This window comes from Monocercomonoides exilis (genome assembly GCF_001643675.1).
Source record: "Monocercomonoides exilis strain PA203 chromosome Unknown scaffold43-869231, whole genome shotgun sequence".
Lineage (NCBI taxonomy): Eukaryota > Preaxostyla > Oxymonadida > Polymastigidae > Monocercomonoides > Monocercomonoides exilis.
In genome coordinates, this window is record NW_027150588.1 from 642619 (window position 1) to 655495 (window position 12877).

The 12877-nt window shown below is 31.8% G+C and overlaps 3 protein-coding genes across 3 annotated transcripts; all 3 read left to right on the top strand.

Annotated features, from left to right (window-relative positions):
* Positions 1 to 273: 273 nt before the first annotated feature.
* Positions 274 to 691, top strand: MONOS_11234 (uncharacterized protein; the record flags this gene model as incomplete). The annotated part of the gene is made up of 2 exons (XM_067863747.1): positions 274 to 437; positions 571 to 691. The coding sequence occupies 2 exons, from the start codon at positions 274 to 276 to the stop codon at positions 689 to 691; spliced, it is 285 nt and encodes a 94-aa protein (XP_067722169.1).
* A 2035-nt stretch (positions 692 to 2726) lies between these two features.
* Positions 2727 to 3173, top strand: MONOS_11233 (uncharacterized protein; the record flags this gene model as incomplete). The annotated part of the gene is made up of 1 exon (XM_067863746.1): positions 2727 to 3173. One exon carries the CDS (start codon positions 2727 to 2729, stop codon positions 3171 to 3173), a length of 447 nt encoding a protein of 148 aa, XP_067722170.1.
* A 483-nt stretch (positions 3174 to 3656) lies between these two features.
* On the top strand, positions 3657 to 4646 carry MONOS_11232 (uncharacterized protein; the record flags this gene model as incomplete). The annotated part of the gene is made up of 1 exon (XM_067863745.1): positions 3657 to 4646. The coding sequence occupies one exon, from the start codon at positions 3657 to 3659 to the stop codon at positions 4644 to 4646; it is 990 nt and encodes a 329-aa protein (XP_067722171.1).
* Positions 4647 to 12877: the final 8231 nt, after the last annotated feature.

A 12877-nucleotide genomic window follows, 5' to 3' on the forward strand; every position in this document is an offset into this window, starting at 1 on the left:
ATTGCCTTTATCATTTTATTTTTTTTTTAAACAAATTCAAAAATTTTAAAGAATAGTATCATTTGATGAACAAGAAAAAATGAAGTGAGATGGTTCCATGATTTTTTGATTGTATTCAAAAATTTTTCATTCAAAAAAAATGTCACAAAGTTTTATTGACAAAAAAACATGTGAAATGATTCTTTTCCAAAAAATCTTTCTTTTTTGTTACAGTTAAAAAAAGAAGAACTGAATAAGATAAAATACTTTTTCTTTGAAGATGAAAATTAGTTGATGATAGAATTGGATCTTCCAGAATATGTGATGGCAATTGTTGGGAGAACATTTGAGAGCAGGCGAGATTTACAGGAAACGATGACAGTGACGCAGAAGCTGATGGAGCTGTGCACAGAGCGGGAGCGTATTGTTGGGAAGTCAGTGGTGGAAGCGAAGATACAGTTTGATTAAACGTTAAACATCACGTTTATTGTGGAGAGGTTGTTTCGGAGGAGAGAGAAGAGAAGAGAAGAGGATGAGTGTGTGTGTTTGGCATTGGATGTGGTACTATCGCATTTGGACTCGGACATGTAGAGAAACGATGGAAGAGTTTGTTGCGGTTGGGGCAGCTGTTCCACAGGAAAGTGTTCCGTCGATTGCTATGGGATGCGGAGTGTGCGATTATGTAAGAGTTCCACTGAAAAGGGATAATTGAGGTATTTTTCGTTTTGTGTTGTGTGTTTACAGATGATTGGGAGGTGCTGAAGAACTCATCAGCTTTCCGGTGGATGTCGTATCTGCTGCGGGGAAAGGGGAGGGGGGAGGGGGAGAATAGAAATTGTGTCTGCAAACTGCTTCATTTTGTGCCACGCTGGCACTGCTGCTTTGCATGTGCACGATCCCTCCACTGATTCTGCGCATTCAATTTTTGATCGGCTTCTGACTTCTTCGAGTTCTGTTTTCAACTTTGTGTCTGTTGCTGAAGTTCCAAGACTTCTGTCTGCTCGTTTATCAAATTCAATAAAGGCACCAAATGAAATGTGATTGAAGCAATCCTCTCAAGTTTAATTATCGTTTCGAAAGCATAAGCTGGAACAGAATCTATTGGCTTTTATTTCCCCTGTCTTTCAGCGTGATGAAAAAACAACTGTGCTTCGCTGAAAACATATTTCAATAACCACAGGCACTTCTTATTGGCTGCCAAAGCAGAAGACAACTGGCTTAATTATAATTGAACCAAACTCCAATCGCATTGCTTTGCATTCATTTCTTGGTCTTTTTTTCGCTGTTAATATTCTGCTTTCCACATTTCCCGTCACTTTTCTTGTCCATAAACGTCTCAAACTGTTCCCTTTCATTGTGTTCCAAAATTCATTCTGTAAGTTATATATTTAAAAAAAAATAAATATACCTAACACAGTCTAACTCGGATATAATCACATCGGTTTTTGCATAACTTTTTGTGATTTTATCCGATTGTGATAATATACGATGCTGTTTGTCACAGAAAATTATTAAAATTAATTAATTAATTAATTAATTTTGAGTGAAACTTTTAATTTTTGAAAATTTTTTATTAAAACGTATTTTTCACTTGCGAAATTTATTTTTTGCATCAATGCATATCACTTTAACTTATTTGAGAATAATATTTAAAAAGCGAAAATTTGAATATTTTGATCAAAAAATCGAATTCATAATAAAGAAAATCGGTATAGGAACATCCGTGCTTCTTTTGCAATTTGCAATGTTAGAAATAATCTTTATGATAAAATAACAGATAAAAATAATTTAAAACTTTTGGGCGGACGAATTTTTTGAAATTGTTTTTTCTTGTTGAAAAAAATCAATTTTGAGAAATCACCCATAAATATTACAATTTTTAATTAAAATTAATATATAAGGATAATTACTTATTAACAAATACATGGAATGCTTATAAGTGTTATATTAACCTTTTGCATCAATAAATTTCTGAGAAATAAAACATTTTTGAAAAATAAAAATATAAATTAATAATTTTTGATCGATCCCACAATTAATTTTTTGTTTTCCAAAAATTAAGAGTTGGCTTTTTTTCATGATTCAAAGGGTGCACACTTTCCAATATATTGCAATATGTATATAAAAAAATTGAATTATTGAATGCAATGATTGTCATTTAAAATATTCTTCGATTTTAAACAAATTTTGATTGTTTCAATATAAAATCATTATTCAAGCAATATGAAACAATATGAGAGTTGTATTTGAAAAATTTATCAAAAGTTTATCGTACATGCGGGGTTAACGTGTGAATCAAATTTTCATTTAAATAATTGGGAAAAAATTCTTGCTAAAAACGTAATAATTCTTATTATATCTTCTTTATCAATTTGGAATGTCGAAGACAAGGCAATGTCAAGTGAAAAAGGAGGAGCAATATTCTTCGCATTGGAAATCCATGGATCAATGAAGATAATTGACTCAACAATCAGTTATTGCAGCTGCGATTACTGTTCAGGAAAAGGAGGAGGAGTGTGTTTGGAAACAAAGGAAACAGGGTTTCTTGACTTCTCATTTGTAAGGATGAAATTCAGTTTAAATACAGCAAGAGAGGGGAATGATATTTTTATTGAGTGTTTCAACATCACATCACAGATCAATGAAAATCAATTTCAGCTTGATCTTTGAGAGAAACCAAAGGCTGGGTATGCGAATGGGGGAAATGGAGGGATGGACTATCATGGATGCGGAAATTTTGACTTTCCATGTTTCACATTAACAAATACATGAGCTGCAGTGTTTGTTACAAGATCAGCAGTGGCATTGTGGCTGATGAGCACTTCAAGATTCACAAAGAAATGATACTAGATGCGCAGCCAATGGCTATTGACGGAGAAGTAAAAATGGAACTAATTGTGATGAGAGAAGAAGGTGATAAAGGAGAAGGAGAAGTTGGAGGAGGTTTGAAAGAATGCTTGGCAGAGACGAAGGAGAAAATCACATTCCGCTCTCCGATGTTTTGTGCTTGGTTGTTTGAGGGATCAACTCGAACATGTCTTTTAATGTGCAGCAACGTTATTCTGGGATTTGAAGGACACTCGTTTGGCACAGTGGTTGGAGCATTTTGTGTGCGTGTGGAATGTTTGAAGGGGAGAGAAGGAAAGACGGAGCTTATGAAGTGTGGATTTAAAGATGTGACAATGAGGGAATGAGGAAAAGTTGTTTCTGAAGGTTGTGAAGCGGAAGTGGAATTTGATGAAGTGACGATACGAAACACGGGGAGAGAAGACGAAGGGAGCGTGTTGGAGCTGAGAAGAGGAAAGGATGCGAGCATTAGAAACACGACAATAAAGGAGAAGAATTTATTGAATGGGAACGAGATTGGCGTCTTGGAGGATATGAGGATGGAGATGAGGAAATTCACATTAAGTGAAGTGAGAAGATACGAAGAGAATGGAGGAGTGATGAGTGGGAAAAGTGGGGAGTAGGAGAGCGTGGGAGATTGAGAACTGTGTGTTTGAGGGGTGCGAGTGTGAGGCAGTTAACACATTGGGTGGACAGATAATGGTGAGTGTTGGGGATGGTGGAAGTTTGTGTTTGAGCAAAACAAAGTGGACAGATGTGGGGTGCCGTTGGACAGCGTAAAGGGAGGAGGTGTGCATGTGGTGCGTAAAACAGCAAAGATAAAGTGTTCGATGAAGATGAACGAGTTCACAAACAATGTTGCAGAAAATGGGGAGTACGTGTTTTTGGAATGCGACTCGACGTGGCTTGTGATTATTCCAGCACCGCAGAATGGATCGGCAAAGAATGAAACAGCGCAGAAGAAGATGTTGGTGGCGGAGCTGACTGAGGCGGGAAAGAAAGACTCGATCATCAATAACTTGTTCCCATTGCTGTGTTCATTCATGTTTGTGAGCGGCACAGGGAATGCCGAGGAGAACTGCTTGCTGAGAGAAAGCCCATGTGTGTCTGTTGATATTGGGTTTGAGCGGCTGAAGGACGTTCATGTGATCATGGAGTTGGAGGGAGCAGCGAGTGTGGGGAGAGTGATTAACAGGGAGGGAAAGTCTCTGACAATACAAGGGAATGAGGAGAAACGGGATATGAATGAGAAAGAGAGTGGGAAGTTTGAGCTTGTGAAATGGAAAGCACTGACATACATGACATCCTCATTTCTTCGGTTTGTGCTCCCTGGTGCGTCTTTTGAAGCGTCAGAAGAACAGTCAGTTGTGGAAGTCAGTGTTGGACAGTGCTCATATGCCGATTGCGCATATGTGTGTGCAGAAAGTGGAAAAAACAGCCGTGGGAAATGGATTGCGATTGGAAAATGTGGAGTTGTTCTGATAAACAGGACAGAAATCAGTGGTGTTGATTTTGTTGGAGGAGGTGTTGTTGCATGCAGGGGCTGTGATGTGACTTTTGAGAACAGTAGCATTGACAGTGTGGAAACAGACCGTAAGGAGATAATTGTTGGAGGAGCGGTGTCTGATATTGCGCTGAAAAACACAACAACAAGTGGATACGGCACGAATGCAAATGCACTGATCGCATCGAAAGAGGGATCATGCCTGATGATATGTGAGCGTTTCGTTTTTGAAGAGATCAGAACACAGAGCGGCTCGTGTGGATGTGTGGAGAGCGAAATGGAGGGGGAGGATGCGTTTTCAGAAGAGCTATCATAGATGACGAAGTGTGAGACGGAGAAAGAAAGATGGAGAGGAGGAGGGATATTCATGGGATTGGGGGACGGATGCGCTGGAAACTATCTGCTGTCTGGATTGAAGTTCAAAGGCAACGAGGCACATGAAGGGAATGATTTATTTATCATTTTCCAGGTTCTGAACGAGAGTGAAGGTACTGATCGACAAACCTTTGAATATGATGAGGATGATGGGATTGGAGTTGGTATGAAAGGGATTGACAGAGAGCATTTTGTGGAGAGTGTTGATCTTCGTCTGTTTGTTGTTGAAAGAGAGACTGGGGAAGGTTATGTATCGTCAGAATGGTATGATGAAAAAGGATGTGAAAGCGAGGCATATCTATGTCAATCGATGTGGAGTGGAAAAAGTCACATTAACAAAAGTGGGACTGAAGGAGAAAGGAAAGTGAAAGTGAAGGATGAAGTGATAATGGGAAATTCTTATTCATTTTTAAAAGCGGATGTGATTGATGGATGTGAGAATAAGGGAGATGGCATCAAATGTGAGATAGTTCATTTTGAAAAGACAACCAATGAGGATTCTCTTTTTTTGCTTTTGAATATAAGAGTATTTCAAAAAAACATCAAACATTTTAAAAATACTCAGTCAAAAATATGATATAATTGCAACGCATTGCTCTTTTTAAAATGATTTGCAACTAAAAGTTCTTCTTTTTGAAATTTATTTCTCAAATGAATTTTGTGAATGAAATTCTTTTGAAAAATTGTATTTATTGAAAAAGACAATCAGAATAATCGAAGGAAAAATATCAACAAAATTTTTGTTTTTCTTCAAATCTTTCATTCATCTTTCAGTCTTTCTCAATCAGCGTGGAAAGCGTTCACGACTCTGTTCTGATTGCATTTGATGCTCTTCTTCATTGTTATGCTTTTTATCATTCTTCCTAATATATTTTTCTGCAAAAAATAAGACGAAGTCTTCTTCTGTTTCTCAGCTTTGTGCGTCTTTTGAGGGTTCCTGCGGAAGGAACAGAAGTTTTTTATTCTTCCATTCTCATTAGGTTCAACTTCTTTATTCAATATTGTATTTTGGATGTTATCAAATATATATTATATCTTTTTAAAGTTTTTCCGTTTAAAACACATATATATATCTTGCACACTGAACATAGATTTAGAATAATGTTGTAGTTTTTGCACTTCATAATGAATAATCAAATACTCTTGTTATGACTGAATATAAACTTCATATGCTAAAAACAAAATATGTTAATAATAGAAGAATATTTTAAATGACAATCATTGCATTCAATAATTCAATTTTTTTATATACATATTGCAATATATTGGAAAGTGTGCACCCTTTGAATCATGAAAAAAAGCCAACTCTTAATTTTTGGAAAACAAAAAATTAATTGTGGGATCGATCAAAAATTATTAATTTATATTTTTATTTTTCAAAAATGTTTTATTTCTCAGAAATTTATTGATGCAAAAGGTTAATATAACACTTATAAGCATTCCATGTATTTGTTAATAAGTAATTATCCTTATATATTAATTTTAATTAAAAATTGTAATATTTATGGGTGATTTCTCAAAATTGATTTTTTTCAACAAGAAAAAACAATTTCAAAAAATTCGTCCGCCCAAAAGTTTTAAATTATTTTTATCTGTTATTTTATCATAAAGATTATTTCTAACATTGCAAATTGCAAAAGAAGCATGGATGTTCCTATGCCAAAAAATTACCCATAATGAATTAAATTGTGATAATATGGGGGAAAATATGAACTTTCTAGCTTCTTTTGCGCAAAGCATGAAAAAATTGTTTCACTTTCAACATTATTTAACTTTAACAGATTTCAAAATAAATTTGATTTTCATATCTGCAAACATACGTCATTGATATAATAACACTATGTTGTGTGACATCGCATGTATTTCAAAAAATAAACCCATTTTTTTCAAATTTTTTGATCACAAAAATATCATCTTTGAAACAAAAATTTTTATTGAAAATGCCTGAAGTCAAATATTTTGTCACGTTCAACTAATTTTTTCTTTGTTGCAAACTGTTCAGGCTATTTTTCATTTTTTGCAATTTGCTCTTTCTGACGGAAAAAAACTATCATTTTTGAAAAATCATTATCAATGGGACAACTCAAAAAATATTTTTGACAAAACTCAAAATCATCCAAGTTAATTAAACACTTGAAGTTATTTGTATAATAGTTAGACTAAATAACTGCTACGTAATAATAAATAATGATTCAGAAGTGATGTCATAAATGTTTTTTGTTTTGGCAGTTGATGATTTTTGATGATCAATTTCATAGAAATTCGAATAAATATTATTCTTTGAAATCCCTGCTGAATCATTATTAATTATTACGTAGCGGTAATTTTGTCTAACTATTTTACAAATAACTTCGAGTGTTAAATTATCTTGGACGATTTTGAGTTTCGTCAAAAATATTTTTTCAAGGTGTCCAATTGACGATGATTTTTCAAAAATAACGGATTTTCATTCAGTTAGAAAGAACAAATAAGCGAAAATAAAAAATAACTAGAACAGTTTACAACAAAGAAAAAATAAATTTTATGAATAAAAGATGAACTGAATCGTTTTGTTGAAATAGAAAAATTCATTCAAAGTCATATTATCAAAATAAAGATCACTTATTTCTTTATGAATACAGCACAATAAATAAAAATTTGGATACTGTAAGATGTGCTGTATATCGATGCGTAACTATGTGAATTATTATTATTTTATTTTTTTAACTTGTCGAGATAAATGAATTTTAACAAAAGTTCGGGTTTTTGAAAAATTCCCTGGTTTCTTAACGATGGTTATCGATACATAAAAAATTAATCGGGACCTAAATTTTCTGGCTCTCTGGAGCACTTTTCGAAAAAATGAAATAACAGGAAATCTTCAAAATGATTATATGTGTTATTCCTGAAATTATTTTTTAATTTTTCAATTTTAGAAAAAAGATCTGGTATTTTTTCGTTTTATTTTTCTAATCAAAGACTTGCTCGTATTTTCACGAGCTTTTTGTTTTGAGTAATATCATAGTTTATAAACTTAATTTCTTTATGTTTTTGGTTATTTTTTGATATTGAACACTTCATATTTTTATTCCTTTTTCCATTTCACTAAATTTCAATAAAAAAAAGATTTAATTGGGACAAAGGAGATTTCTAGTCTTTTAAAAAGTCGAAATATGAAAATTATCCATTGACAAAGGAATACAAAAGGAAGAAAATCTTGAATTTTTTTATGATCGTAATTATTATTCAAAAAAAAACTTGTTTTTGTTTATTATCGAATCTTAAACTTCAAATCACATTCTACAGTTTCATATTTTTTATGATAATCAAAACGATCATTTTTTCAACATATATAAAAACATCAGAAAACAATGCAATTCAAATATCACTGTTAATTTTCTATTTATTGAAATTTAATGAAATGGAAAAAATAATTATAAAACGAAGTGTCAAACAATGAAAAATAACCAAAATTAAAAAGAAATTATGTTCAACAACAACAACAACAACACTTTAAAATATCAAAACAAAAAACTCGTTGAAATATGAGCAAATCTTTGATCTTAAAAATAAAACAAAAAAATTCAAAATCTTTTCACTTTTATTTAAAAAATAAAAAGCATTTTCAGGAATAGCACATAACAACATTTTGAAAATTTCCTGTTATTTGTTTTTTTCCAAAAGTGCTCTGGAAAGCAAGAAATTTAGGGTATCGATCATAAAAAAAGGGGTTATTGATAAATAACTAACCTTATTATTCAAATGAAAAATTTTCAAAACTGAAGATTGCTCATTCAATTTGAGTAGATTTTTCAAAGTTGTATTCACGTTCGGGACAAAATATTTCACTTCAGGCATTTTCGTTGAAAAATCATGAACTTTTCATTGACTTTTTGAATCAAAAAACATAATAAAAATGGGCTCATTTTTTGACATTCGTGAAAAGTTTCAAAACTTCATGCTTTGATTTCAACGAAGCCTGTTTGCAGATATGAAAATCAGTTTTATTTCAAAATATGAGAAAGCGAAATTAAGTTATGAGTGAAGTTATTTTTCGATGCCTTGTGCAAAAAAAGCTTGAAAGACCGTATTTTCCCCCATTTGTTCATTTCAAATTTCTTTCAATCTCTTCCAAGAAATAATCGTCTCACCTTATGCTTTTCTTATTCTTTTCACATTTGAGATGATAATTTCTGCTATATGAATACTGTTCCATTCAATACTTTCAGAGATTTTTTTTCAAATTAATAATATATGAACATTTTACCTTATGAAAATGAAAGAATAATTTTATAAAGAATGCAGGAAAAATAAGGCACGAATCATTTTGCAAAATGTGAAATTAATTTGTCAGTTTTATTAAATTGTGTCATTTCAAGTTTCAGCCCGAATTTAAAATTAACCCAGAAATTTTGAAACAACCAGGAAAAACTTAAATTAAATGTACTGGTTTTTTAAAAAAAAACTTTGAATTGAAATATTTTTGATGGAAATATGGTTGTGGCCATGTTCGAAAATGTTTTTGTTTGCATAATTCTTTAAACAAAAATTCAAAGATTTCCTTTTTGGGTTTTAAAAGATATTGAGAGATCTTTGTTTGTCAAACCCACAAAATTTTGGAAATCTTATTTATAAAAAACAAAAATATTTTGTGTTTCTCCAACAACACTGTTTGTTTAAATATAATTTAAAAAATCTTGAATTGTTATATCTTTATGTTTTTAAATCATTTTGAAAAAAACAATTTGAATGGAAATCGCAAAAAGATGAACAATATAATAAATATGGGTGATTATTTTTGAAAACATATTTTTTCTTTCTATAAATTCGGTTTTAAAATTTCTCTTGAATATCAACAAAAAAACGCAGAAAATGGAAAAGGCACACAAAAGATATTTTTATCTTTATTTGAGCTAAAACGTTTGATTTTGTCACAATTTCAGTTCAAAAAATATGTAAATGATAATTTTCAATCCATTTTCAAAAGAAAAAGATAAATTAAATACCCCGATAAAAGTTATGATTTCAAAAATAATCACCCATATTTTAGATTTTATCAGAATCAAAAATTTTCCTTTTCATAATACTACATTGTTGATCACATTTTGTGGAATGTCTGCGTTTGATCGATTGAAGCTTTTTCTCACTCATTTCCATTCTGTATCCGCTCTCATGTTTATTTCCCTTATCTTCTTTCGCTCTATCTCCTTTATTGAAGAAAAGGCAATTTCTTCATTTAAAAAAGTTCCATCTTCTTCAGTCAAGCATTGGGAATCGATAACAACGTTTGTCAGCCAACTAGCAATCTTTGCATCCATTGAGATATTTTCTCTTCCTCCTGTGTATTTATTTGAAAGTCGAAGCCATAACCTTTTCATTTCACGAAAGAACCACTCAACAAAGATTCTATTTCAAGCCAATATAGAATAAAACGGTTTGATATTTTCTTTAACTTTTCCAGAAGGCAATGTGGAGGAGGAATCTTCGTGAGAAAATTAATGAATGTTAAGAAAAGAGAAATATGTGTTTGGGAGTGACACTGCAGATAACGAGTCTGTGGATGACATTGCAGAAGGAGAAGAGGAAGAGGAAGAGGATGAAGAAGAAGAAAAGGGAGAAGAAGGAAAAGAATTCATTAAAGAAGATATTTCAGACAAAGAAGGACAAAAATATAAATTTTGAGAATTAAATTTCGGAAACTTGTTTGTTGGGAAATTCTTTCGGATTGGTGTAATTATATTCAGCTCGGGAAAATAGCCTTGATATCATTTATCGGCAAGAATAGCCCAGCTTTCGCTTTCATCATAAATACATCTTCCGTTTTTTTCTTTATCTGTTTTATTGTGAAACCCTATGTATCTTTTTCATCCCTTGTCTAAAAAGAGACGCATCATGTATTCCTCCTGCTACAGCGTCTGACACAAACAGTGCTTTGTGTGGCGGCCATGCCGAAACGGCCACTTCGAACTTCATACAATAAACATAATGATGACCATCAAAAAGTTGCTTTGAGTCATCATATGCTATTGGTTGGCAAGGAACTTTCACTGTCGTGGCATCTACCAACAAAGCAACAGATGGGAAATCTCGGCATGGGCAAAAGGGAGGCCTTGGAGGCTCCGAAAAGAGCTTCTTGAAAACGTTAAATAGATTTGGTTTTATTTCATCATAACAGCAAGATGCAATTGTGCTCGATATTTTCAAAACTTCATCAATCATTTTCATATCTGTTCTTCTTGAAAGAAAATGAAGATAGATAATTATCTGATCGTGAAATGTTAATGTCTTTCGGGGTCCCCTCTTTGGAACAGAACTCGAATCCGATTTGACAAGATTGCCAAGTTCTATCAAAAACATTATTGGCAAACTGAATTGTTCATCAATGTTGTCATCAATTAATGATGAAAACAATTCACCAAACGATTCTTTTTCTTCCTCTTCCTCTTTAAGTGATTTAACTTCACTTTTTTCAATGCGAGAAATTTTCATTACCCTTTTTATTTGGAGTGTTTTGAAATCAGGATTTTTTTTGCTTTCCTGGTCTATTTTTCATTTTTCGTTTGGGGGATAATATAGACTTTCAAGCTTTTTCTGCATGAAGTGAAAAAAAATATAGACGCTCATTTCTTTATTTATCATTCTCAGATTTCAAAACAAATTGGTTATTCTTTTCTGTTGACGGGCATTGTCGATATAATTACAGAAAGTTTGTGACATTCCAAAAATGTAAAAAAATGAACCAACATTATTGTGTTTTTTGTTCTCAAAAAGTCAAAGAAAAGTGCATCAATTTATTACGAAAATGCCAAAAGGTTAATATTTTGCTCCATTTTCTTTGACAATGGAAGAGAAGAGTTTGACGAATTTACTGTTTGGTAGGGAGATGATTGAAAAGTTTTTGGTATTCCATATGTGAAATCGTAGCAATAAGTCTCATCATCGCTGTACGAATTATCTATCAGTAAATTGTGCAAATATTGATTGCTTTTTCTTTTTCTTTTTTAAGAATCACTTCAGTGTGATCAAACGAAGAAATTGAATTTTCATTACTCAAAACGAAACATGTTTGATTTCCTTCTAATTCTGCTGTTTAAAAAATGAGAATTTGATGTTGAATTTTCTTTTTGTCTACTTGAGCCGAAAACATTTACAAAGAAAGTATAAAAAGTTTTGAAGAATTGATAATGCAAACCTTTCATTTCTGTGATCATTGCTAGCACATCCTGATCCAAAGAATACTGTTCCATAGAGACAAGTTGGATATGTTTCCATGATAAGTTTTTCGATAGTTGATATAAATGGAGTTCTTTCCTGAGATTATATTAATTTTGTCACAGAAATGAAAGTTTTTTTAAAAAATTTTAAAGAGTTGTGAACAAGAAATATGAATTGATAAAAAAATTTTCGGAATTTTTTTGAATATCAATTGATATGACAAAGGAATAATAATTAATGTTTTAATGTCAAACAAAGTTTATAATACACACAGCAATGATCTTAGGAAAAGAGTTTTTTGTTATAACAAATTGATTCAAATCATTCAACGCAAACAAGGGTTTATGTTTTATGTTGTTCAATTCCACAGTGAGTAGATGTTCACAAGGTGACGTTCATGAATTTTTGAACTTCCATTATAAATGTTAAAAATCCCATCAATTTCAAGCGCTAACAAAGGGTGTTTTTGTGATTCGCATTTTGGATTTATGATAACTGCTGATGAGTATTCGTTGAAGAAATGCACATGAACATCAGAGGCATAACAGAAGCGTTGTTTTGAATTCTTTTTTTCTAATAAACGTTCTTGTCTTTTCTCTTCACACTTTGAGATGAAAAACATTCTTTGTCTACAATTCTTATAATGAGCATGAAAAAATAACGCAAAATACAGCATAAACAACACAAATAACAAAAATACAACCTTGTATTGATTGTTCCAACATGAAAAAAATTAAAGTTATTTATTGAACACGCATGATTCAAAAAAAAAACATAATCCACTTTTTCTTTATTCTTTTCCAGATTAATTTCAAAATTATTTCGAACGTTTTGTTGGAAAAATCAAATTGGAATTATTATTCATCTATCTTATCTTCATTTTGTTCAGTTCTTCAATAAACAAGTTTTGATTATCCTCATTGTTAATGACCAGTCTGAAAAACATTTGAATTATTGAATAAATGAAAACGATGTGAA